The sequence below is a fragment of the Rhinopithecus roxellana genome, chromosome 15 (genome assembly GCF_007565055.1).
Source record: "Rhinopithecus roxellana isolate Shanxi Qingling chromosome 15, ASM756505v1, whole genome shotgun sequence".
Lineage (NCBI taxonomy): Eukaryota > Metazoa > Chordata > Mammalia > Primates > Cercopithecidae > Rhinopithecus > Rhinopithecus roxellana.
This window is the reverse complement of record NC_044563.1, coordinates 19224925-19251116: the sequence shown is the minus strand read 5'-3', so window position 1 is coordinate 19251116 and position 26192 is coordinate 19224925. Positions and strand designations below refer to the sequence as shown.

Here is a 26192-nt window from a genome sequence, read left to right as displayed (position 1 = left end):
TTCTCCTTCAGTATTATTATTTTTTTAATCTGGACACTGAGGTTGTATTTTTGAGCACTCTTAGTACCTGAACAGCATTATAAATAGAACTATGTTTCACCATTCTTTACCTCTCTTTTCACTGTACATTTTCTCCTCTCTCAATATTTAGCTCACCCCATGAGTTCTGCCAAAAAAGCAAACAAAAACCCCGTTAGTTGCTGATGTAGTAGCTGGTGACAGGGATGAGTTAGTTTAGTTCAGTTTAGAACTATGCTAATAATTAGAATAGTAAATGTGTTAGGAATTGTGGTATAGGCAAGGATGTAATGGAGAGAATTACAGCTCCCTAGAAATCGAACAGTCAGAGATTTTGTGGTTGTTTATACTGGTGAAAGTCCAGTCTCTTGAAATTTAATGAGAGATTGAAGAAAATTGACTATTCTTTGAGACACAGAGATCTGAATGTTTAACAGTGGAATGTCATAGTACCGTGTGATGGATTTCAGAAGCGGTTAATTTTGTTGCCACACAGGTTATATTGTAAAGATATTACAACTACTACAAACATGAAGGACTGAGTCTGTGTTAATTTAGTTATTTCAGTTATTTCAAGTTTATAACTTATAACAAGTTTATAAGAGTAAGTTTCTTGAGAGCGGGAAACCATTCCCTGTCCATCAAAGCTGTTTGGTGTGCAAAAAAGTAACATTTTATTTATTTATTTATTTATTTATTTATTTATTTATTTATTGTTTTGAGATGGAGTCTCGCTCTGTCATCCAGGCTGGAGTGCAGTGGCCGGATCTCAGCTCACTGCAAGCTCCACCTCCTGGGTTTACACCATTCTCCTGCCTCAGCCTCCCAAGTAGCTGGGACTACAGGCGCCCGCCACCTCGCCCGGCTAGTTTTTTGTATTTTTTTAGTAGAGACGGGGTTTCACCGTGTTAGCCAGGATGGTCTCGATTTCCTGACCTCGTGATCCGCCCGCCTCGTCCTCCCAAAGTGCTGGGATTACAGGCTTGAGCCACCGGGCCTGGCCAAAAGTAACATATTTTAAATAAGAAGTTATTAAAGTATGAATGATAGTTGCATGTTTAACTACTTTTCTGTTCAGAATACCCACTAAGACTTACAGATAAATCATTTACCTGTTGGCTGAAAGCAAAATCTTCTGAGGAATATACAATTTTCAAGGAAGTTCTATTGGACTGTTTGGATGAGGAACTCAATAGAGACTTAGTAAATGTTTATTGAGTATAATAAATGACTGTGGAAGATATAACGATGTAGATGTGCTCTGTGGCATAATGGATGTATTTATATTTCCGTTCACTGTTTCCTTACAGGTCCTGTTCTCCTGAGCTCTCAATTCTGATGTAAGCTTGAAAGAAGAGTAAATGAGACGGAGTAACAATGTTACAGAATTTGTTCTCCTAGGCCTCACCGAGGATCCTGATGTACAAAAAACATTATTTGTCATGATTTTACTCATATACATTGTGACCATGGTGGGGAACCTCCTCATTGTGGTGACTACCATTGGCAGCCCCTCCTTGGGCTCCCCAATTTACTTCTTCCTTGCCTCCTTGTCACTTATGGATGCCATATATTCCACTGCCATGTCACCCAAATTGATGACAGACTTACTCTGTGATAAAAACACTATTTCCTTGTCAGCTTGCATGGGCCAGCTCTTCATAGAACACTTACTTGGTGGTGCTGAGGTCTTCCTTCTGGTGGTGATGGCTATGATCGCTATGTGGCCATCTCTAAGCCACTGCACTATTTGACCATCATGAATCGACAGGTTTGCATCCTTCTGTTGGTATTGGCCATGGTTGGAGGTTTTCTGCATTCTGTGGTTCAAATTGTCTTTGTGTACAATCTACCATTCTGTGGCCCCAATGTCATTGACCACTATGTCTGTGACATGTACCCATTATTAGAACTGGCGTGCACTGACACCTACTTTCTAGGCCTCACCGTGGTTGCCAATGGTGGAACAATTTGTATGGTCGTCTTCACCTTTCTGCTAATCTCCTATGGGGTCATCCTAAACTCCCTTAAAACTTATAGTCAGGAAGGAAGGTGTAAAGCCCTGTCTACCTGTATCTCCCACATCATCGTGGTTGTCCTCTTTTTTGTTCCCTGTATTTTCATGTATGTTAGACCTGTTTCCAACTTTCCCTTTGATAAATTCTTAACTGTGTTTTATACAATTATTACACCCATGTTGAATCCATTAATATATACATTGAGAAATTCAGAGATGAAAAATGCTATGAAAAAACTCTGGTGTAAAAATTTAAGTGTAGTTAGAATAAGATTATCTCCCACACTGAACATGTTTGTTACTAGTTCTAAGGCAACAAATAGGCAGTAAATTCTATCTGGATAATGCAGTCAATTCAACAGATTCTGTAGGGATGCTTCTGTCTATCTACATAAAGCCATCAGAAAAGCAGAATAAATTATCCACGGAGACTAGAATCAATCTAAAAGAAAAATTCTGGAGAATGAATAGGCCACAGGTATTTGTCTTGGTATAAGTAAAAATAAAACCAGGCTCACCTTGTCACTTTATTTTTCTCAGTTTATACTGAAATAGGACTTAGAAGAAGTGATATATTCTTTTCAAAAAGAGAAAACACAAGCCACCTCTGTAGATGTACTTTTACCCAAATTCATGAGAAAGCAATTTGGTTAATACTTAGAACAAATTTCTGGGGCCAGGAGGGTGGTTTTTAAATCTTATTGTTTATTATTCTATCTATCAGTAAAGCAGCTTTCTGTATTATTAATTTTGTTTTAAGGTTACTTCCGTTCCTCATGTCATGTCTATGCATTTCCAGTTCAGGGTATTTGGATGATAGATGATATTGTCTTTAATTACACTATTGGTTGGGTCATTTTTATGTCTTGTTTAGAGAAATGCTTACTCAGATCTGATATGGTTTGGCTTTGTCCCTACTCAAATCTCATCTTGAATTCCCACGTGTTGGAGCGACCTAGTGGGAGGTAATTGAATCATGTGGGCAAGTCTTTCTCCTGCTGTTCTCATGATAGTGAGTAAGTCTCATGAGATACGACGGTTTTATAAAGAGGAATTTCCTTGCACAAGCTCTCAGAAAGCTTGTCTGGTGTGCTGCCACTTATGTAAGACATGACTTGTTCCTCCTTGCCTTCCACCATGATTGTGAGGCCTCCACAGCTATATGGAACTGTAAGTCCATTAAACCTCTTTCTTTTGTAAATTACCCAGTCTTGGGTATGTTTTTATCTGCAGCGTAAAAACAGGCTAATAGAGTACATTGGTACCAGGAGTAGGGCCCTGCTGAATAGAACCCAAAAATGTGGAAGTGACTTTGGAACTGGGTAACTGGCAGAGGTGGAACAGTTTGGAGGGCCAGGGATAGGGATAGGAAAAGTGTTGAGAAAATGTTATTTCTATTCTAACTCAAAAAGAAAGGTTTGAGGATGGAAACTAAGGTCAATGATTGTGTCTTAGGAGCTACACCAAGTGCTCAGTGGTGGGGTGAGAAGATTAGTGAGACACAAATTATAAATTGTTCACAACAAACTTGGAAGGTGTAAAACCAAAAGAAGAAATGTAAGTAAACCTGGCATTCTCAGTGGATGAAGTCCTGCCGGTTTATAAAGAATTTTGAAGAGTGTTAAGATATCCCTTTGCACCCATCACCAAGAGTCTCTCATAAGGACCAACTTCAATCTGATTATTTCTGGTGCTTAAAAATAAAATGGTCTAAAACTAAGTATATACATTTCCCCCTATAAATTAAACAGAAAAATAATATTTGGATCTGATGTATAAGGATGCTATGGTTTAATCTAAATATTCAATTCAGTAAAATGCTAGGCACTATTTAGGTAAGGGGAGTGAGTTTATTATTGTTAAGGCCAACTATGAAGCATACATATTGTTAGGTTTTTTACATACTTTGCCTTCTGCCATGATTGGAAGCTTCCTGAGACCACCCCGCTCCCCACCACCACAGGCAGAAGCTGCTATGCTTCCTGTACAGCCTACAGAACCGTAAGCCAAGGATGTCTCTTTTCTTTATAAATTACGCAGTCTCAGGTATTTCTTTATAGTGGTGTGAGAATGGACTAATACAGATAAAATACATAAATTGGTGGATAGTATATCTGTGGTGTTAAATTTCAGAGGCAGGGTCATTAGGAGAACAAAACATCTAAAAAGCCTCCTCAGAAGGAAAATAAGGAAGAAAAAAAAGTTGAAGATCATTACTTTCATCCACGTCTACATGGTTAGGTAAGAACACAGGGTACCTTTGGTGCACGGAAAAGATAATTCAAGTGCAGAGGTTGGCCCATCACCTGTGAGCTCAGATCCAGTTAAATTGAGGGACTCTCCCTTCGTAGGATACCTCTAGGGTATTCAGTCAAATATGTTAGTGAACCGGTTGTAACCTGTGAAATATATTGCAAATGTAGAATAATAATTTTATTACTATTGAAGGTAGAAAAAGAATGAAGGCTGTAGGCCAGACAGGGTGGGGCTCACACCTGTAATTCCACACTTTGGGAGGCCAAGGTAGGGAGATCACTTGAACCTAAGAGTTTGAGACCAGCCTGGGAAACACGGCAAAACCCTGTCTCTACTAAAAACAAAAATTAGCCAGGCATGGTGGTGCCTGCCTGTAGTCCCAGCATCTTGGAAGCCTGAGGCAGGAGGATCGCTTGAGCTTCAGGAGGTTGAGGCTGTAGTGAGCCATGATCCTGCCACTATACTTCAGCCTGGTACAGAGTGGGATGCTGCCTCAGAAAACAAAAAATGAAGGCTATAACTCCAAATATTTTGGAAATTAAAGCCATATTATTTAAGAATACTAAGTGTTATGGAGTGAGAAGGAATTTAGTCCATATTGTTTTTCTGGCTGAGGTTCATTTTTAAATTCTTAAGAATGGCAGCTATCCTTTAGTTAGATGTGACACAATTTCAAGAACAGTCTGAAAACATGAAGAGAGTATCAGACTAGGTATTAAAAAATTATGTCCTGATACTTGCTAGGTGGCCCAGAGAAGTAGTACTCATGTTTCTTCATTTATGCTGTCAGGCAGGATAATTGGCCATTCTGTTACTGAAGGACAGAGGGTAGCTGAGGAGAAAATCATTGAATGGAGAATATCATGATCTGGTTTTGTGCTTGTGAAGCATCAGCTTGGCTTGGCTCCAGTGAAGCTCTGCCCATTGGAAAAACCCAATCACTGCAGGGGTGATGTACTGTGATTAGCTTCTCAGTCAACAGAGACACAGCCTCAAAGGGAGGCGGTTGGAATGAGGCAAGTCTGCACATTGTGGAATTCCATGGTATTTCAAAGTGGCACTCTCCCCTCTTGTAGCCCAGGCCTAGGGCCGAAAGATGGACATCTTATTAATGATATTTCTTCTGCAATGTGGATTGGAAGCTCTTTACAAATTGAGCTCAAAGTGCAGCGAAATGGCAAGTGTAGTCCCATGAATGATTTTGTAGACAGCTTAGCTGGCTACCTTTGTTGGTAACTTTTCCTATTTAGATAAAATTTAAGCTTCTCCGCCAACCAGCACAAAAGTTGTTTTTCATTTAAGTTCTTGGACACTTAGAACAAGTATTTTAAATGTTTCTTTAAAATCCCCAGAAACTCTAGCCCTGTCAACTTTCCATTAAATGGTGAGATGATTTATTTTTTGGCCAGGTCCTGACTGACTTTGACACTCTAATGCGTCATGGGTCCTAGCTCTTCTGTACAGGAAAGTTCATGTGAGTATGTCCTGGATGGGACCAAACTTTCTGTCCCTTTGACATGATATTAAGAAAGTTTTCTTGCATAATCTCTGCCTTCTACTTAGCGGGATCATCAGGTAACTGGCTTTTGGGAATCATAGAGATGACACCAGACACCAAATGAACCTTGGTGATGGCCTTAAATTTTTATTTGAGCATTAAACATATTCCTACTAATTTGAGCTACTATTTTGAAACTGTTAAAATAATTGAATCACCTAATTAGATGCACTATTATATTATGCTTAAGATGTCTACTAATTTGCTTGTTTTATTTGTATATGCAAATTCAGATCTCAGAATGGAGAGACTTTGTCAGCAATTTGTAGCTTGCTTTGCTTTAATCTTTTTGGCGAGCTATGGAAATTAACCTCTGACGACAGCACTTTTGCTCCTGGAGGCAGAGACTGGCACTGCCATTGCCTGTGCCCCACGGTTCAGTACGGTTTTCCTTGGATGAAATCAATTGCATAGATTTAATTAATTTAATTAAGTGTTAAGTATGTACACAGCACAGCATTAGAAATGTGGTGGAGGCTGGGCGCGGTGGCTCAAGCCTGTAATCCCAGCACTTTGGGAGGCCGAGACGGGCGGATCACAAGGTCAGGAGATCGAGACCATCGTGGCTAATACGGTGAAACCCCGTCTCTACTAAAGAATACAAAAAACTAGCCGGGCGACGAGGCGGGCGCCTGTAGTCCCAGCTACTTGGGAGGCGGAGGCAGGAGAATGGCCTGAACCTGGGAGGCGGAGCTTGCAGTGAGCTGAGATCCGGCCACCGCACTCCAGCCTGGGCGACAGAGCCAGACTCCGTCTCACAAAAAAAAAAAAAAAAAAAAAAAAAAAAAAAAAAGAAATGTGGTGGAAAGAGAATAAATTAGACACCCTTAAGCACGCCCAGAAGAAGATAAAGTCAACATGACATTAAACACATTAACAAAAAAGACAATTTAATTATTGTCAATATGCAACCTCTACAGGTGCATGTAACAAATATCCAGGATGATGGGGGACATTGGGGAGGAAGTGAGGCATTAAGGAGAAGGGGTAATAGAGGGCCCTCTGTTAACAGAGGGCAGAGGCAGGAGGAGGTCGTGAGCTTATATGAATGGAAAATAATAATGATGACTATCTGAAAAGTGCTCTCCAAACATTCTTACACTTGTAACTTCCTGTAATTCTTGTGAAAGTGCTGTGAGGCAGACACAAAATTCTTGGATAGATTGTAGAGCACAGAGGTTAGTGACCTGTGCTGTGAACTTGATGACATACTCACCCACAGGCTTAATCAGTTTCACTAGTTACCCAAAACTATCCACTGCAGCAGAAAGTAAGGATAGCAATAGTGTCTATCTCATATGGCTTTTGTGATATTAAAAGAAAAACTCATGAAAATCTTCGCACAGTACCCTGAAATAGTGAGTGCTTTGTACCGTGACTTTAGTTACGTTTGCATTGTTTTATTTTCACAAGGTTTGAAGTTTTTGTTGTCAGTAAGTGGCAGATTGGGCCAGAGAGCTAAGTCCGATCCCTCTGGATCTACGAACTTTTCCACTGTGCAAGACAGGCTGAGGCTCTGGCAGTAAGAGTTGGGTTTGACTGCAGTGGAGGAAGACCACAAAAAGAGAGGTTGATTACTATGGGAAACAGGTTTGGATGTCAGGCTGAGAAATGGAGATCTATATTAGTAGTGAAATAAAATATGATAGATTCATAGATTTTAAGGCAAAAGGACATTATTATTATTGTATAGTGTACACCATTTTAAAATATTTTAGGTCTTGAGATTGCTCAAAGAGAATCTTACTTGAAAGTGTAAATGCTTAATACAGATAAGAGGTAAGCTGCTGAGTCTGGAAAGGACAAAGTCCCTGAGACAGCTTCTTGGAATCCCTAGCATTCCACTCATCTACTACACCCACCCCACACTGCAGATGAGGAAATAAATCGAGACCCAGAGAAGTGAGTAACGTAACAACATATTCTAGGAGTTAGGCGGACAAGAAAAGAATGGAATCCAGTTGCACTGATTTCCAGGACTGTGTTCTCTCCACTTCTTTAGGACTATTCAAGAACTTTAGAAGTTCTTGGGCTGCAGGTAGGAGAGGCTGGGGTTAGCACCTATTATTGATCTACAAATATTATTGATCTACAAAAAAACCTTTTGGTAGCTGTCTATTTAGTAAAGTGTAGAATACTAAGAATAGGCCTCTAGGTATTTAGAAAAGTCTTAGGGAACAGAGTTTACATCTCCATTTAAAGCAATGGTCTCTAATATATTCTAACCAAGTGGCACACAGCCTCTATTTAAGTGTCTTTAACAAAGATCAATTTGCTACTTACTGAATCAGTTCCCTTACCATGTCATTCGGCTGTGCTAGCAATTGCATTTAGCCAGCTGAGGCTGCTGTTCACTTCTTCAGAGATACAGCAAAAAGATTGAGAACTTATGCTTCAAGATGAGATTACCTAAATTCATAATTCCCACTCAGATGAGATGTTTAACATTTCCAAGCCTCAGTTTCCTCATCCTGAAGATGAGATCTTTTATAGTACACATCTTGTATGATACAAAAAATAAATGCCATTATGCATGTAACAGATGTAGTTCATTGACAATACATAGTGAGTACAAAATAAAAGTTTTGAATTGATATTTTTATTATTCTTTAGAATCCTTTATCTGGTAGCAGCCTTTCATAAGGAAAACTGAAAGTGAGAAAGTGAGTAATGAAGGAGGAGTGATATGGATTTACATTATCCACAGAATGATTGACTGATTTAGACTCATGTGCAGGGATGGTGTCAGTTAAGTTGTAGATCTGAATCTTCTTGGAGCACAGAAAGAGGCTTAAGATTAAATTTTCTTTAATAAGCACATCTGGACAATGATTAGAATACTTGAAAACTTAATCACCGTACCTTCTACTTTCAGGATTGGAACATACATATTCCAATATACATATATATAATGAGAATATGCTCTTAATTATGGGATCGTCATTGGATTTTATTACAGAAGTGTTGAATAAAATAATCCCAGGAAGCATAAATCTTACTGGATTGTTATGAAAATGAAATTATATTATGAAGGACACTATCTCATCCCATTTTCAGCATTCAATATTATAAAATAAGCAATACAGATTGTTGTTAGTATGAATTTTAGAGTAAGGAAAAGCTGGATTTGAGGTTTACTTCAGTGTTTACTAGTTGTGGGAAATTGTATCACTTTTTTTCACCTCTCTAAGCCTCAGTATCGAATATCTAAGAGTATCTCATAGGATATTCCACTGACTGAGACATAGTAGGGACTGAGTATCAGAAATATGTAATAATAATGATAATTCAAATTTGGAAAAAAAAGACATGTACATAAAAAAGTATAGTTGTTAATAAGTGAATAATCTTTGGCATGCGAACTGTGCTGTGAATTTGATGACACAGTATCAATGTCATCAAGAGCCTACAAGACTCTTAACCAGCTCTCAGCTAGCATGTTCTAGGTGCTCAATAAATGTACAGAATAAATAAGTGAAAATTTATATGACATTTTCTTGGGTGTGTTAATGAAATGAATGTCAGCATCCTAGCTTGGAATTACCCAAAAGCAAAGGCTAAGAGAATATCTTGTATATATGTAGTTTATTTCAGAAAACAGAACGAAGGTATTGGGGTGAGTGAACAGGGAAGGAAAGAAAGTTAACCCAAGATGGTGTTAAGGTGATTACCATTTATCAATTGGCTCCTAGTTACTGATGGTCAAAGGTGTTATTCCCTTAATATTTTCAGATGTGTACACCAGAATGATGAGGCAGTGTCTCCTACGTGTCACAGCAGCAAGCAGCACAACAGAATGCAAGAGAGTTGCACCAGTGAAAGGAGGCGTCATCGTCGGGATCAGTAGGATGAAGCTGCTGCAAGGTTTTAATTCCTAGCAGCTGTTTTCTGTAGCAACAACTAAAGAAAAAAGGTAGGTTAAGAGGGTGTGAGACAGAGTACCAAAAATGCCCAACATACCTGTTGATTAGTAATTAAAAGTAATGCAGATTTTGAAGATTTTTCAGCTCAGAACAATATGCTTTCATCAGCCCGTCTTAAATGGGGACTTCAAATAATGAGACTGAATTCATTCTTTTGGGCATTACAAAAAATCCAGAACTAAGGAAAATATTCTCTGCTTTGTTTCTCGCCATGTGTGTGACCACAGTGTTGGGAAATCTATTCATTGTGGTGACTCTGGCTGCAAGTTGGAGTTTGAGGTCATCTATGTACTTTTTCCTTACTTCCTTGTCTCTCATGGATGCCACCTACTCTTTGTCATTGCTCCTAAGATGACTGTGGACTCTTTATCTGAGAACACTACCATTTCCCTCAAAGGCTGCATGACCCAGCTCTTTGCAGAGTATTTCTTTGGTGGTGTAGGGATCATCCTTCTCACTGGGATGGTCTATGACTGTAAGCCCCTGCACTACACAACCGTCATGAGTCCACGGGTGTGCTGCTGTTGGTGGTAGAAGCTTGGATGGGGGGATTCATGCATGCCACAATACAGCTTTTTATCATAGATCAAATACCTTTCTGTGTACCGAATATAATTGACCATTTTATATTTGATTTGTTTCCATTGTTGAACCTTGCCTGCATGGACACCCACATCCAGGGTCTCTTAGTCCTCCTCAACAGTGGGGTGATGAGTATGGCCATCTTCCTTATCCTAATTGCATCCTACATGGTCATCCTGTGCTCCTTGAAGTCTTGCAGCTCTATAGGTCAATGCAAAGCCCTCTCCACCTGTGGCTCCCACCTTACAGTGGTCATCTTGTTCTTTGTGGCGTGTATTTTCTTGTACATAAGGCCTGTGGTCACTTACCCCATAGACAAGGAAATGGCTATTTCCTTTACTGTTGTTGCACCCATGTTAAGTCTGCTGATCTACACCCTGAGGAACATCAAGGTAAAAAATGTCGTAAGAAAACTGTGGATGAAACAGGGGACCCTAGGTGGTCACTAGCTTACATGCTAAGAGTAAATTTTTAATGTAAGACCAGTAAGGTTTTACCCTCCTCAATCCCTCTAATCCACTGGATACACAGGAGCCAGAGGCATTTTTAAAAATTTTTCATTTGGAGACAGGGTCTCATTTTGTCTCCCAGGCTGGAGTGCAGTGGCACAATCAGGTCTCACTTCAGCCTCAGCATCCCGAGCTCGAGCAATCCTCCTGTGTCAGCCCCCAAGTAGCTGAGACTACACCTGGCTAATATTTTGTATTTTTAGTAGCAATGGGGTTTCACTATGTTGCCCAGGCTGGTCTCAACCTCCTGGACTGAAGTGATCTGGAATTACAGGCATGAGTCACCACGCCCAGACCAGAGGCATTTTTAAGCACACACTACAGGCCAAGAAAACACAGTGTCCTGCCTAATCAGGGTATTGCCTACACCTCCAGCCCACTACACCAGCACATTTTGTATTTCATCCCCTTTTTCACAAAGCTCTAGAGACAATTAAAACAAACAAACAACAACAACAAAACAACCAACCATGGTATTTTGAATAATCTGAGCCTTTCTCAGTTCAGGGATTTTGGTTTTCTTCTCTCTACTGCAGTGATCTTTCCCAGAGCCTTTGGTTGGCTGGCTCCCTGTCATTGTTTTTATCTTCAGATGGACTGCTCCCTCCTCAGAGGACTCTTTCCTGGTGATGTTCTGTGGTCATTCCCTTCAGTTATTTTCTAATTCCACATACTAGTTATATCCTTATTATCGATGATCACAAATTGTACTTTAAAACATTTGTTTTGGCTTTTATCTTCTGTTTTCTCTATAAGATTGTAATGCTTGTCAAGGCACAAATTATGTTTATTCACGGGTGCTGTAAACCCAATAATTAGAACACTCCCAGTCAACTAGTATGTGCTTACTAAATATTATTGAATGAATATAAGTCTAAAAGAGACTTTGAGTTTAAAAAAAAATTGCAAATAAATATAAAGAAAGAAGTGGGGAGGGCAAATACATATATGCACTGTAGGAGTTAGAATCCCCTATTTGCCTGATGCCAAGTTGTTTCTTTGGAAGCAAAGACAGTCTCAGCTTATTAGTGTAAAATTTAATAAGGGAGCCACCACTTTACCAAAGTTCTCTACTACCTCTTCTCACTCATGGGAGAAGCAGAATAAGGTTCACTGTGTTTGATTCAAGATACCTTGGAATCTAAGGTTCTGTCTTAGAGCCCAGGCTTGGAGGCATGCACCTGTGGTCCCAGCTACTCCAGAGGTTGAGGTCGGGGCAGAAGGATGGTTTGAGCTCAGGAGTTCAAGACCACGCTGGGCAACAGAGCAAGACCCCGTATCTAAAAAATAGTTTTTAAAAAAGTGTCTATGTCTTGGAATTATATGTTCTTTATGGTATGTATCTATTTTATTAACTGTGAGAGAATGGTTTTGCTGAGATTTGAGATTTAAATTTCCAAATCCAAAGGATGTTTATTTTCTCCCAGATCCTCCTGTGAAAAAGCTTTCACTAGAAAGACACTAATACTGTTTTAAATTGCCCCCCTTGATGAAGTAGATGGGACGCCTAAGGTCATAGCAAGATTTAGCATTCTCTTTTCTTATTAAAACAAATATATAGGCCGGAAGTCATGGCTCATGCCTGTAATCTCAACACTTTGGGATGCCAAAGTGGGCAGATCACGAGGTCTGGAGATCAAGACCAGCCTGGCCAATATGGTGAAACCCCATCTCTACTAAAAATACAAAAATTATCCAGCATGGTGGCAGTTGCCTCTAATCCCAACTACTCTGGAGGCTGAAGCAGGAGAATCACTTGAACCCAGGGGGCAGAAGTTGTAGTGAAATGAGACTGCACCATTGCACTCCAGCCTGGGCAACAGAGCTAGACTCCATCTTAAAAAAAAAAGTGTGTGTGTGTATATATATATGTATATATGTGTATATATGTATATATGTATATATGTGTATATATGTGTATATATGTATATATGTGTATATATGTATATATACACACACATACACATATATAATAATTATAGGATGTTACAATATTTGAAAAAAACACAATGTTTAAATAAAAATGTTTATTTTAAAATTAAAATATATATGGGCAATCGCCAATTATATGAAATAATTACTAGGTTCATTCATTCATTGAAGAATATTTGCTGAGTTTGTAAAAAGTTTCACATACTCTTCCAGGAACTGGGTATACAGTGTTAAACAAGAAAATATGTTTTCATCATGTGTTGGAGCTTACATTTTAGTTCAGGAGATGACATATAGAAATGAAGATAAAATCGTACAGATAATTGATTCTCAGAAAATTGTAATAAAGTGGTGTTGCACGACTAGTTATAATTCTAGTTAGGTGGACATGGGGGCTTTTTTTGCGAGGAATTTCTAAACTGAGATTTCAATGATGAGATAGAACAAACTTTAAGCATTTCAGCTGGATGTGCATTCTAGGCAAAAGAGAAAAGGTTGTGCAGAAACCCTAAGGCAGTCACTAGCCTGAGGTAAAGAAGGTCCAAAATTCAGTGCACAGTGGACAAGGGGAAATGCAGTGCAAGGTAGGATATGAAAGGTAGGCAGGGCTCTGATCAGAGAAGGCTATTAATCATTAGTTTATTGAGTTTACAGAAATTAAAGCGATGCTTAAATTAATAATAATCACATCCTGTATTAATCCGTTTTCATGCTGTTGATAAAGACATACCCAAGACTGGGCAATTTAAAAAAGGAGGAAGTTTAATGGACTTACAGTTCCACGTGGCTGGGGAAGCCTCACAATCATGGCAGAAGGTAAAAGGCACGTCTCACATGGTGGCAGACAAGAAAAGAGCTTGTACAGGGAAACTCCCCTTTTAAAACTATCAGATCTCTAAATCGTCTCTCTCAAATTCAAAGTTTAACAGATCTCTAGAGCAGGGGCACAATGCCAGTCTCTTTGATAAAACATAGCAAGAATGACCTTTACTCTCCAATAAGTTCCTTATCTCCATCTGAGACCACCTCAGCCTGGACTTCACTGTCCATATCACTATAAGCATTTTGGTCACAACTATTCAGCAAGTCTTTAGGAAAGTCTTTAGGAAGTTCCAAACTTTCCCTCATCTTCCTGTCTTTTTCCAAGCCCTCAAAACTGTTCCAATCTCTGCCCCCATTACCCAGTTTTAAAGTTTCAGGTATCTTTATAGAAATACCCTACTCCTAGTACCAATTTTCTGTATTAGTCTGTTCTCACATTGCTATAAAGAACTACCTGAGGCTGGGTCATTTGTGAAGTAAAGAGGTTTAATTGACTCACAGTTCCACAGGCTGTACAAGAATCATGGCTGGGAGGCCTCAGGAAACTTTTAATCATGGTGGAAGGCAAAGGGGAAGCAAGCACACCTTCACTACTTCACATCAAAAGAGAGAGTGAAGGGGGAAAGTGCTACACACTTTTAAACAACCAGATCTTGGGAAAACTCACTCACTATTATGAGAAGAGCAATGCGGAAATCCACCCCCATGAGCCAATCACCTCCCGTCAGGTCCCTCTCCCAACACTGGGAATTACAATCTAAGACAATGAGATTTGGGTGGGGACACAGAACTGAACCACAGCAGTGTCCATCAACAGATGACTGGATAAAGAAAATATGCTGTGTGCATATGTGTGTGTATATCAATATACCATGGAATACTAAAAAAAAAAAACCTATTGTTACAATGGTCACAATTTGAACAGTGGGTACAATAAAAGCTCAGACTTCACCACCTCATAATATATCCATGTAAGAAAACTGCACTGTACCCCTAAAATCTAGAACAATAAAAACAGAAAAAAAGGCAAATAAATAAAAACCCTACCCATCATGGTCTTATAGATGACTTCAGAAACTGAGCATCAAAATTCTTTGCATATGGCTTCCATTTAACTTTTGCTATTTCAAGAGTACAACATAGTTTTTGTGATCTGCTTAACAATATTTTAGAATTAGTCACTTAGCTCTGACTCATGCCTGTAATCCTAGCACTTTGGGAGGCAAAGGTAGGAGGATGGCTTGAATGAGTCCAGGAGTTCAAGACCAGCCTGGGCAACATAGTGAGAGCCCGTCTATACAAAAAAAAAAAAAAATAGATGGATGTGGTGGTGTGTGCCTGTCGTCCCAGCTACTTGGGAGGTTGAGACCAGAGGATTTCTTGAGCCCAGGAGTCTGAGGCTGTAGTAAGCTGTGATTGTGTCACTGCACTCCACCCAGCCTTGGTGACAGAGAAAGACACTGTCTCAAAAGAGAAATTAAAAATTAGAAAAGCCATAATATTTTAGGATTAAATACCTGGGTTCATTTTACATGTCTTCAGCCTGCCTTATGTCAGAAAACAAGAAAATGCCTTGATAGTATGATATCTTGAGTCTATGTAAGAACTTTACGATGGCCACATTCTTAGTTCAATTATAAAATTAAAGAAGTGAAAGGATCATAATGAGATCCCTAACTTCAAATATTTGTAATCTGCTTGATAATTTTTATAGTTTCAGAAGTAGGTCTAGAATCTATGTCTTCTACTTAATAGATAAGAGCTCTTCTGATCATTCATGCTGAAATCGTTACTGGTCAGTTATATTAAAAATATTTCTTTTCTATATTCTATACATCCCCCAAATTAATTCACATTAAGTAGTTTTACTAATAAAACACATTACTTAGCAGCTCAAAGCCTGACTTTTTGTTTTAAAACCCTCTTGACTTCTGGAATAAATCTTGGTCTTCATTTTTTTATAAGTGCTTACTATTATTAACAGTTTATTAATCATGAATATCTACATATTTGAATTTGAAAATTTAATTCTATTCATGATATAAAGGCATAGCAAACTAGGAATAGAAGGGTACTTTAAAATAAAGGAGATATTCCTTAAAAACTACTGCAAATTCATTGAACCATAAGGTGAGCTTCCTTCCCATTTTACTGGGAAAATGTAAGTGATAAGAAGAGAACTTCCAGACTGTTAAAAATACATAAGCTGTACCAATCTGCCAACATCCATTCACTTATATGCTGTCTCCCTACCTGCTACTACACGTAAATTATCTGTTCCCCAATTCAAAGCCAATAAAACCACTTTGTTGTGTGCTGGACTGAGGTCATGCTCTTGTTGCTTACACAAGGGCATTGGTCTAACAATCCCTTCTGTTTCTTCTTTCATTGACATTTCCTTCTCTATTAGATCATTACATCAGAAAAGAAGCAATTTAAAATCTCTCTTATCTTTAAAAACAATTCTTCCATTGAGCCTACTTCTTTCATCAATTGTTATCCCATTCCATTCTTTCTGCTTTGTAGCAAAACTCAAGAGATATCTATGCTTGTCTCCCACTTCTCTCTTTTCATTCTTTGATAGTGCCTTTTAGTCATACTCAATATCTAATACTTTCTGAAAATGCTTTTCTCAAGGACACCAATGACCCCTGTATCATGACATTTAATGGTCACTTCTCATTTCTAATTTTATTAAATCAATTAGCAACATTTAAATCAGTTTTCCTTACCAGACTCTCTAAACATAACCAAGATTCCCCAATTAGTAAATATGTCCATCTCAGACTTCTGTCTTGAAGTTAAGACTTGGAAACCCAATCTCTTTCATGTCATTTCCATCTGAATGGCTAGTAGATTCCTGGAACTGAACAGGTCTAGAGATGTACTTCTGATTCTTCCCCCATTCTGAACCCTACTCTAGTCACATTTTCTGTCTCAGTGGATGGTACATTTGGTCTATCTCATACTCCAAATCCAGTCTATCAGGAAATCCCATAGACTCAATCTTCAACATGTATTCCAAATTCAACCATTTCTAATCACTTTTAGAGCTGTCACCCAGTTCCAAGCCACTTTATCTTTTACCTGGATTATTGCAATTGCCTCTTACCTACTCCTGCTTTTATTTCAATTTCCCCCAGTCCAATATTTGATTCTCAACACCACACACAGAGGTGTCTTTTAAATTCACAAGTCAGTCACATCATTTCACACCTCTACTCAAAACTTTGCAATAGCTCTCTATGTCACTCAGGGTAAAATCTAAAACTACTGTAATTGTTAACCATCTGACAGCTATACTCTGGCTGCCCTATTTCTCTGAACACCTCTCTTACAACAAACAGCCTTTCTGTTCCTCTTACTGGCCCGGTATACTCTTGCCATAAAACCTTTACATAGGCTATTTTCTCAGCCTGGAAAACAACAAAGACGTGGAGAAACTAGGGCAGAAAGGCTGAAAATTCCAAAAACCAGAATGCCTCTTCTCCTCCAAAGGAACACAACTCCTAGTCAGCAAGGAAACAAAACTGGATGAATGAGTTTGGCAAATTGACAGAAGTAGGCTTCAGAACGTAGGTAATAACAAACTTCTCCAAGCTAAAGGAGCATGGTCTAACCCAATGCAAGGAAGCTAAGAACCTTGAAAAAAGGTTAGAGAAATTGCTAACTAGAATAACCACTGTAGAGAAGAGTTTAAATGACCTGATGGAGCTGAAAAATACAGCACGAGAACTTCGTGAAGCATACACAAGTTTCAATACCCAAATCAATAAAGCAGAAAAAAGGGTAGCAGTGATTGAAGATCAACTAAATAAAGTGAGAAGACAAGATTAGAGAAAAAAAGAGTGAAAAGAAATGAACAAAGCCTCCAAGAAACATGGGTCGATGTGAAAATACCAAATCTATGTTTGATTGGTGTACCTGAAAGTGATGGAGAGAATGGAAACAAGTTGGAAAACACTCTTCAGGAGGGAAAATGTGGAGTGGGAGCCCCCACACAGAGTCCTCACTGAAGCACTGCCTACTAGAACTGTGAGAAAAGGGCCACCATCCTCCAGACCCCAGAATGATAGATCGACCCACAGCTTGGCCCATGCGCCTGGAAATGCTGCAGGCACTTGACGTTAGCCCACGAAAGCAGCCACAGGGACTGCACCCTGCAGAGCTACAGGGGTGGAGCTGCCCAAGGCCTTGAGAGCCCAAATTCTTTTGCGTCAGTGTCCCTGGATATGAGACATGTAGTCAAAGGAGATTATTCTGGAGCTTTATGGTTTAATGACTACGCTGCTGGGTTTTGGACTTGCATGGAGCTTATAGTACCTTTGTTTTGGCCAATTTCTCCCTTTTGGAATGGGGACATTTGCTTGCCCAATGCTTATACCCCCATTGTATCTTGGAAGTAACTAACTTGTTTTTGGTTTTATAGGCACACAGGAGGAAGGGACTTGCCTTGTCTCAGATTAGACTTTGGACTCGGACTTTTAAGTTAATGCTAGAATTAGTTAGGATCTGCGGGGACTGTTGGAAGGCATGATTGTGTTTTGAAAAGTGATAAGGATGTTAAATTTGGCAGGGGCTGGGGCAGAATTACATGGTTTGGTTCTATGTCCCCACACAAATCTCATGTTGAATTGTAATTTTCAATGTTGTGGGAGGGAACTGTGGGGGGTGATTGGATTATGGGGGCAGATTTCCCCCTTGCTGTTCTCATGATAGTTAAGTTCTCATGAGATCGGGTTGTTTAAACATATATAACACTCTCCTCTTTACTCTGTGTCTCCTGTTCCACCATAGTAAGAAGTGCTTGCTTCACCTTCACTTTCCATGATTGTAAGCTTCCTGAGGCCCCCCAGCCATGCTTCCTGTACAGCCAGCAGAACTATGAGTCAATTAAATCTCTTTTCTTCATAAATTTCCTGGTCTCAGATAGTTCCTTATAACAGTATGAGAACTAATACATCGATATTCCACAAATTTTCCTTTAATCTCAGAACATTACACCTCCTACTTGTCAGGAAAATAGGAACCAAAACAGAATCTCTCAACCTTAAGCTTCTTTATCAATGGTATGAAAATTCTCACCAGACAACTCTTGTCCCTCCACAGAAGCATCAATTTGAACTATCTACATTCAAAAATACCTTCACAAGAGCTAAGGAAACCAGCTGAGATATTATAGTACCTGGGCGTAGCACAGAAATAAGAAAAGATGCATTGAAGAGCATAGAAAGGATGATTTTACATTACCTGTGTCATCACCTGTGTTCCCCACAATCCCAGGCAGCATGGCATGGAGAGAAATAGCCTCTGCATGAAGGAAGGAGAGGGAAGTGAGCACTGGACTTTGCCTCAGACTCTAATATCAGAATAGCCCCAGTAAAATTTAGCACTAGCCAGTACCCCATGGCCCCAGGTTCCAGGACTCCCTTGCTGACTTGGTCTCTGCACCCACAACATTGCCAGGCCAAATCCAATGGCTCCAGGTTTCAGGCCTACCCCAGTGTGAGGCAGGCCCCATAGCCCTAGTCATAAGGTCCATATTCACAGATCCAAACTCCAAGCTGACCCTCCAGGTCCAGGCTCCTGGCCGGCCTAGTACCAGGCCAGCCCTTGTGACCCCAGTTTCCAGCTCTGCACCAGGTTCCAGACCAGCTCAGAGCAAGGTTGGCCTACACAGCCCCAGGCTTCAGGCCTACTCCAGCATCAGGTCAGCACCCCTGGCCTCAGGTACCAGGCTAGCACTCACAGACACAGGCTCCAAGCTTATGCAGTATGGGACTGGTCCCTGTGGCCCCACCCACCAGGCTGACCCCAGCATTCCTACACTTTAGCAGACCTAGGACTCAGAGCTTCTTGAATACCCAGGGTCCAGGCCCATCCCAATAAACCCCAGCACTGGGCCACCTCTGCTGGACCCAGGCTCTAGGACTGCTACTGTGGACTTAGGTTTCAGGCCAGCACCTGAGGCCCCAGGACCCATCCATCCATCATGAACTCAACCCCTAGAATAACACTTACACAGCCAGTTTCCAGTCTGGTCCCTGAAGACCCAACTTTTAAGCAGATCCCCACAGCTCTATATTCCAGAACCCCCTGATTCCAGGCACCAGGTCAGCCCCTGCAATCTCAGACTCCACACTGGTCTTTGTAGACCCAGGGTCCATTCCTGCCCCAGGAGCAGGCTAGCTCCAGGCTCCAGGACAGTCCATAAGGCCCCATTCTATTGAGAATAGAGGAAAGTTTTGCTTTTGTTTTCTGGTCCTGGACTTTGGGAGTGTGTCAGTTTGTTTTGAAACCAAAAGTTGAGAGCAGAAAAGGTGATTCCATGCAAAGTTGCAGTCAGTTCATCATCGCCCCTGAAGCTGAAGGAGAGAAGATAGTAGCAGATCCTTCTTCTAGAGTGTCTCTATTCTCCACCTCTGGATGTCATCATACATGAGTGCTTGGCTGAGTGTCATTGATTCTCAATGGCAATGTGGGAAAGCATGGTACCTACTCCAAGTCACACCATTCTGCCTTGGGGTAGAAAGAAAAAATACATACTCTTGAATTCATCATGAGAACATGTCTTCTAGGTAATCATCCTACAGGAAGTCAGTATCTCTGTCACTTTAAATTGCCCAATCTTTGGTAGTTGGAAATCCTGCCATGTAAGTTCCCTGGGTGAGTCATTAATAAAAATCTCACTATCTCCGAGAGTAATCAGACACATGACCTTGAATACCGGCATTCCCCATTCTTCAGAGCAACCATACCATTTAGACCAGACATGGGTTCAGAAAAAAATATATTCTCTAAACTCTGACCTTTGCCTGAAACCACCTCATATCTTAGGCTAGGCTCAACAATGCCACAATTAGCAAAACAGCCCTATAATGAAGGTTTCCAAATCTTATCCTCAACAATAGCCACAGACATATCTTTAACCCAAGTTCAACTGCATTTCTAAAACCAGCCACTAATGACGTTTGTGGGTGCCAAGTGAGAGTAAATGAAGGACCTGACTATTGCTTTGCCAACATTCCAACAAGGCCAATTACTAATCCTCTGGGTACTTGAAAGGTCAATGCATTGCCACATCCTGAAGTCTGTGGTAGTCTATTTAAATATTTCTCTAGAGTCAATGAAGAAAGAATTACAAAAAATGACAGCAGCAGAGACAGGAACCAAAAACATGAAGATATGTTTGGGAGACACCACTCCTGAGCTTAGTGGGTTTCTAAGAAAACAGAATTGAAAGAAGAACTTGAATCAGAATAAAAGAAATTCTCTCACCACATTTTTCAGGGACTCAGGAAAGCAAAGTTTCATCAGAATAGATTTGAGAAAACAATATCCAATCAGGTGGATTTGATTCACTTATTCATTTTATAGTTGCATTTTCCAAATTTGAAGAATTTTGCATTATTCCTAGGTTTTAATTTGGACTGAATATAGTCGTAAGAGATCTGAAAAATAGCTATATTTTCAAGATTGGCTCATACATTCATAGGAAACCCAGGAAGTGAGTAGACACTAAATCCTAGAGATAATGAAGTTTTCTAACTGAAACAGCTTATTTTCTTAGTAAATTCAGACTGACAATGGAAAGCAAAATAAACTGAAATGTCAGAATTGAGAGAGCCGTCTAGAGAATTCCAACGTCCCACTTGTCAGCTGGTGGAGTCTATTTGTGGCCAGTGTTCCATGCCTGCAGGAGAAGAAAGCAGTGACCGCACTCAATCTAAAATGGAGGAATCCACAATCAGCTAGATCCAGGTCAGTGAAACCTAAATCTTTTCTCCCAAAATTTTAAGCAGATTAACTTGTTTTAGCCAATTTGTTTTCAGTGAAGTAGTTTTTGTCATTACATACCCGACTTGAAGTTTCGTGTTTTTCTCTGAAAATGAATTTGGACACACTGACATAAAAATATCAATAGAAAAGTCTGTATAATATTGCTGCCTATGTAAACCAGGCCGGGCGCGGTGGCTTACGCCTGTAATCCCAGCACTTTGGGAGGCCGAGGTGGGCGGATCATGAGGTCAGGAGATCGAGACCATCCTGGCTAACACAGTGAAACCCCGTCTCTACTAAAAATACAAAAAATCTGGCCGGGCGAGGTGGCGGGCGCCTGTAGTCCCAGCTACTCGGGAGGCTGAGGCAGGAGAATGACGTGAACCCGGGAGGCGGAGCTTGCAGTGAGCCGAGATCGCGCGGCTGCACTCCAGCCTGGGCGACAGAGCGAGACTCCGTCTCCAAAAAAAGTTGCCAGATCAGATGCTACTAAGAACTACTGAAGTCACTTTTAAAACATCATAGTTAACATTTATGTCTCACTGAATACACTGATTCTGTAGATTTCTGTTTGTCATGTTTGAAATGTTTCTCCCCTGTTCGTGACTTCCATATTGCTACATTGAAGTTAGAATTGGTGAATTAAATCCATTAAGAATGATTAACCATATAGTCACCATCTACAGAAGCCATGAATAAAGAGGAAGCAACTTAGCAACTGAGTTTTCCTGAAAACCAAAGATATTTTTACTCACCTTTAATGAAGCTCAGAGGTCATGATGCTGACTGATTTCTGTTTCTAGAAATTTTTGAGGAAAACTATGTGGTTACATTTTTGCCAGGGGTTAGGGAAGGAAGGAGAAAAGGGGGAGGAGAAGAAATAAAATATCTTACGCTCTTTTGTAACAACATGTACTTACTCTTGAAGCTCTTGGGATTATTCAAAAATATCTACATTCTTAAATATATTCAATGTTTTCAGGTAGCAATACAAATTTCCAGTTGTTTACCAGTTAGCAATGAAAACTACAAGTTCATCTTAATTGACCGAACTTATGCCAAAAGAGAAAATTGCATTATCTCGGGTGACCCTAACATTTCTGTCTTGCCAATGGAAAACATCATGACTCATTTAATTCCATTTGTAAGATGTGAGTGGGGAAATATATCTAATCCAGTGTGTAATTCTATATGTGATAAAAGTCCAACTGAGAGGAAAATGTATTTATGAAATATCATTAAATTTTATAACTTTGCACCATTTACACAGACACAATTAAAAGATGCAGAAAGAGTGAGCATGAAAAAAGGGTCATTTAAGAGATAGATGCAATATTCAGGGATGTGGAATGAATTATCCTCAATGAGTTGTTATTGCGATGGTTACCCAGCATTCCAAAAGAAAAATATCTCCATTTGCAGCTCTGTCTCTATCTGTGTACATGTGCATTTATATGATAGAAAAGGACAACAGACCACAGAACACAGCGGCTTAGATTTAGTGACGCTTTGCACTTTAGTATCTAATATGCATATTAGTATCTAATACACATACTGGGTTCATATACCTATAAATAACCATAACAAGAGAAAGTATAATTTCAACACATTTGTTATTGATAAGATTTGTCCTCTCTAAAAATGAAAGAAAGCCATATGTGAAATTTTAGAGCCAGAAAGGAAGTTTGGAAGTCAATATTTATAACAAGATCTTGTTTTATTGTGGTACTTGTAAGATATTATCACTATTTCATTAATATATGAATTAGGAGAAATCTAATCTTCTGTTCCTCTTTACAGCTCTGCAAAACAGCAGAGGTGAGTGGCAATGTAGCTCCATCACCCGCAAAAACCAGGACTAAAGAGGTGATGAAATATGTTAGTATTGAATTTAAACTATCATCATTCAGAAATACTGTTTTTTTTTCAGATCAGCCATATACACACAACCTGAGCTAAATCTATGAAAAACATGAACAATGTAACAGAATCCATCCTGCTGGGCCTCACTCGCAATCCAGAACTGCAGAAATTCTTGTTTGTTATGTTTTCAATCACCTACTTGATTACATTGGCAGGTAACCTGCTCATCTCAGTCATCATCTTCATCAGCCCCAGCCCTGGATTCCCCCATGTACTTTTTTCTGTCCTATTTGTCCATGATAGATATTTTCTACTCTTCTTCCATAGCCCCTAAAATGATCTTTGACTTGATCTCTGAAAAGAACACCATATCCTTCAATGGCTGCATGACTCAGCTTTTCACAGAACATTTCTTTGTGGCAGCTGAGATCATCTTATTAAGCGTCATGGCCTACAACCGCTATGTGGCCATCTGTAAGCCCTTGCATTATGCAACCATCATGAGTCAACCTATGTGTGGATTCCTGATGGGGGTGGCTGGGATTCTGGGATTTGTGCATGGAGGGATCCAGACTTTGTTCATAGCCCAGTTACCATTCTGTGGCCCCAATGTCATCAACCACTTTATGTGTGATTTAGTACCTCTTCTAGAGCTGGCCTGCACAGACACTCACACCTTGGGGCCTCTGATAGCTGCCAACAGTGGATCACTGTGTTTCCTCATTTTTTCCATGCTGGTTGCTTCCTATGTCATCATCCTGTGCTCCCTAAGGACTCATATCTCTGAAGGGCGTCACAAAGCTCTGTCTAGTTGTACCTCTCATATCTTTGTTGTCATCTTATTCTTTGTCCCTTGTTCATACCTGTATCTAAGACCTCTAACCTCCTTCCCCACTGACAAAGCTGTGACTGTGTTTTGCACCCTATTTACACCTATGTTGAACCCTTTAATCTACACCCTCAAAACTAAGAAAGTAAAAAATGTCATTAAGAAGCTCTGGAAGCAAATAATGAAAACTGATAATCAGTAAGTCTGATGACACAAACATTTAGGCAAGAATATCTGGTGATATTTTATAGAGATTTATTCTATTTCTTGATCAATGAAACTTGGTACAGCCAATTATCTTATCCTGTCTCCATCAATTTTTATTAGAAGTACATATAGTAGGCTGTGCTGACATATTCATTAAGGCCCAGTAGTAGTGCCAACAGCCCATGATACTTTTAGGAGCCCTTGAAATGCTTAATTTCTTTAAAAGAAGAAGAAGAAAATGAATATAATCTAAGTACAACTGGATTATATTGATCTTTATGCCAATACACTCATAAAATACTTTTAATAGTTTTTATGGAGGAAAGAACTTACGAGGGAAAAGTTTCAAGGACTCACAAAATTTATATTGTTGTCCTGCTTGTGGATATGACACGGATTGACAACAACATTCTTGACACCTTTCATACCCAGCACTACAGCTAGAATGAAGTTTTATTTTACAAGAGCACAAACGACTATATATGAAAGGGCTAAAAAGAGCGTTTTCATGAAAACTTACTTTTAAAAAATTATATCTCCATTCTGTATAGTATACAATTATCTACAAAAAGAATTGAAAGTTTTTTTTTTTTTTTTTTTTTTTTTTTTTTTTTTTTTTTTTTAGGCAGAGTCTTCACTCTGTCACCCAGGCTAGAGTACAGTGGCATGATCTTAGCTCACTGCAGCCTCCACCTCCTGGGTTCAAGCGATTCTCGTGCCTCAGCCTCCAAAGTAAATGGTATTACAGGTGCACACCACCATGCTCAGCTAATTTTTGTATTTTTAGTAGAGACAGGGTTTCACCATGTTGGCCAGGCTGGTCTCAAACTCCTGAACTCAGGTGATCAACTCACCTTGGCCTCCCAAAGTGCTGGGATTACAGGCATGCACCACCGCACCCAGCAAGAATTGAAAGTATTATTGGCTGGAGCAAAAGAAATAGAATTGATAAATATAACTGATAAAAATAACAATAAAGTCAAGGCAAAAAGTATCTGCACATTAAAATCAGGTTTAGATGCCAGCAAAGGAAAAGAAAGCTCTGAAAACTAAACAGCTGTAATAGGAAATTGCCAGAGACATAGAAATAAGTTTGTGTCATGAAACAGGATGACAGTGATCAGAAATCTAAATTATAGAAAAGAATTCATACCATGAATGCAATGAAATGCTAAAAGATTCAGATATAGTCAGATGCTTTGAAGTTAGGGATTAAGAGCCTTGGATCAAACAGACTTGATTTCTCACCTGGTCTCTGCATTAATTAGCCTTATAAATGTAAGCAAATTGTTTAACGTCTCTACCTGTTCCTTCATCAGTAAAAGGAAAATAACATTACATTTTTTTCAATTATGCTAATTAAATGATTTAAATTGAAACCATGAGACAGCTGAAAAGTCATAAAAATTGCTCCAACACTGAATACCCTTCAGGGATGTCACCAGAGTCTAAGGTGTGCAGCGAACTGCAGTTCCTGACAAACGATAACAAGAACATCACTACCCTTCTTCAGTCCCCACAGGCACAGCAGGATTCAGTGTCTGTCTCGGACCACTGCATTTCAAAATGTAACGTTAATGTCATCCATTTACACATACAGACAGCACAACGGTAGGTTGTTTTCTTACCTAGGACACAGGTCTTTGGAAATTAAAGTCTATCCCATCACTTACTTTCTCTTCTGAGATGAAAATACTCTTCAGTGTCTCTGCAGTTACAAATGAGAGGGCTGGTGGGAGCCACTGTGAGATGCCTGAGCAGAACTAAGTTGAAAAGCTCTGATGAATGCAAGATCCCATCCTGTTCTGGTCCTCTGAAAGAAGGAGAAAGAAGAGTCAGTGCCAGGGACCAAAAGATCTGTCTCTGTACTGAGCTCGTGGTTCCTGTGGGAGAGCCC

The 26192-nt window shown here is 39.6% G+C and overlaps 3 protein-coding genes across 3 annotated transcripts; all 3 read left to right on the top strand.

Annotated features, from left to right (window-relative positions):
* The first annotated feature begins 1376 nt into the window (after positions 1 to 1376).
* LOC104681460 (olfactory receptor 4A16-like) lies at positions 1377 to 2365 on the top strand. The gene is given in 2 exon segments (XM_010387772.2): positions 1377 to 1725; positions 1728 to 2365. Coding segments are annotated over 2 exon segments (984 nt in total). The 5' UTR covers positions 1377 to 1379.
* A 7525-nt stretch (positions 2366 to 9890) lies between these two features.
* Positions 9891 to 10803, top strand: LOC115893625 (olfactory receptor 4C6-like). The gene is given in 3 exon segments (XM_030918623.1): positions 9891 to 10104; positions 10107 to 10289; positions 10292 to 10803. Coding segments are annotated over 3 exon segments (909 nt in total).
* A 12565-nt stretch (positions 10804 to 23368) lies between these two features.
* On the top strand, positions 23369 to 24290 carry LOC104673576 (olfactory receptor 4C45). The gene is given in 2 exon segments (XM_010377661.2): positions 23369 to 23509; positions 23511 to 24290. Coding segments are annotated over 2 exon segments (921 nt in total).
* Positions 24291 to 26192: the final 1902 nt, after the last annotated feature.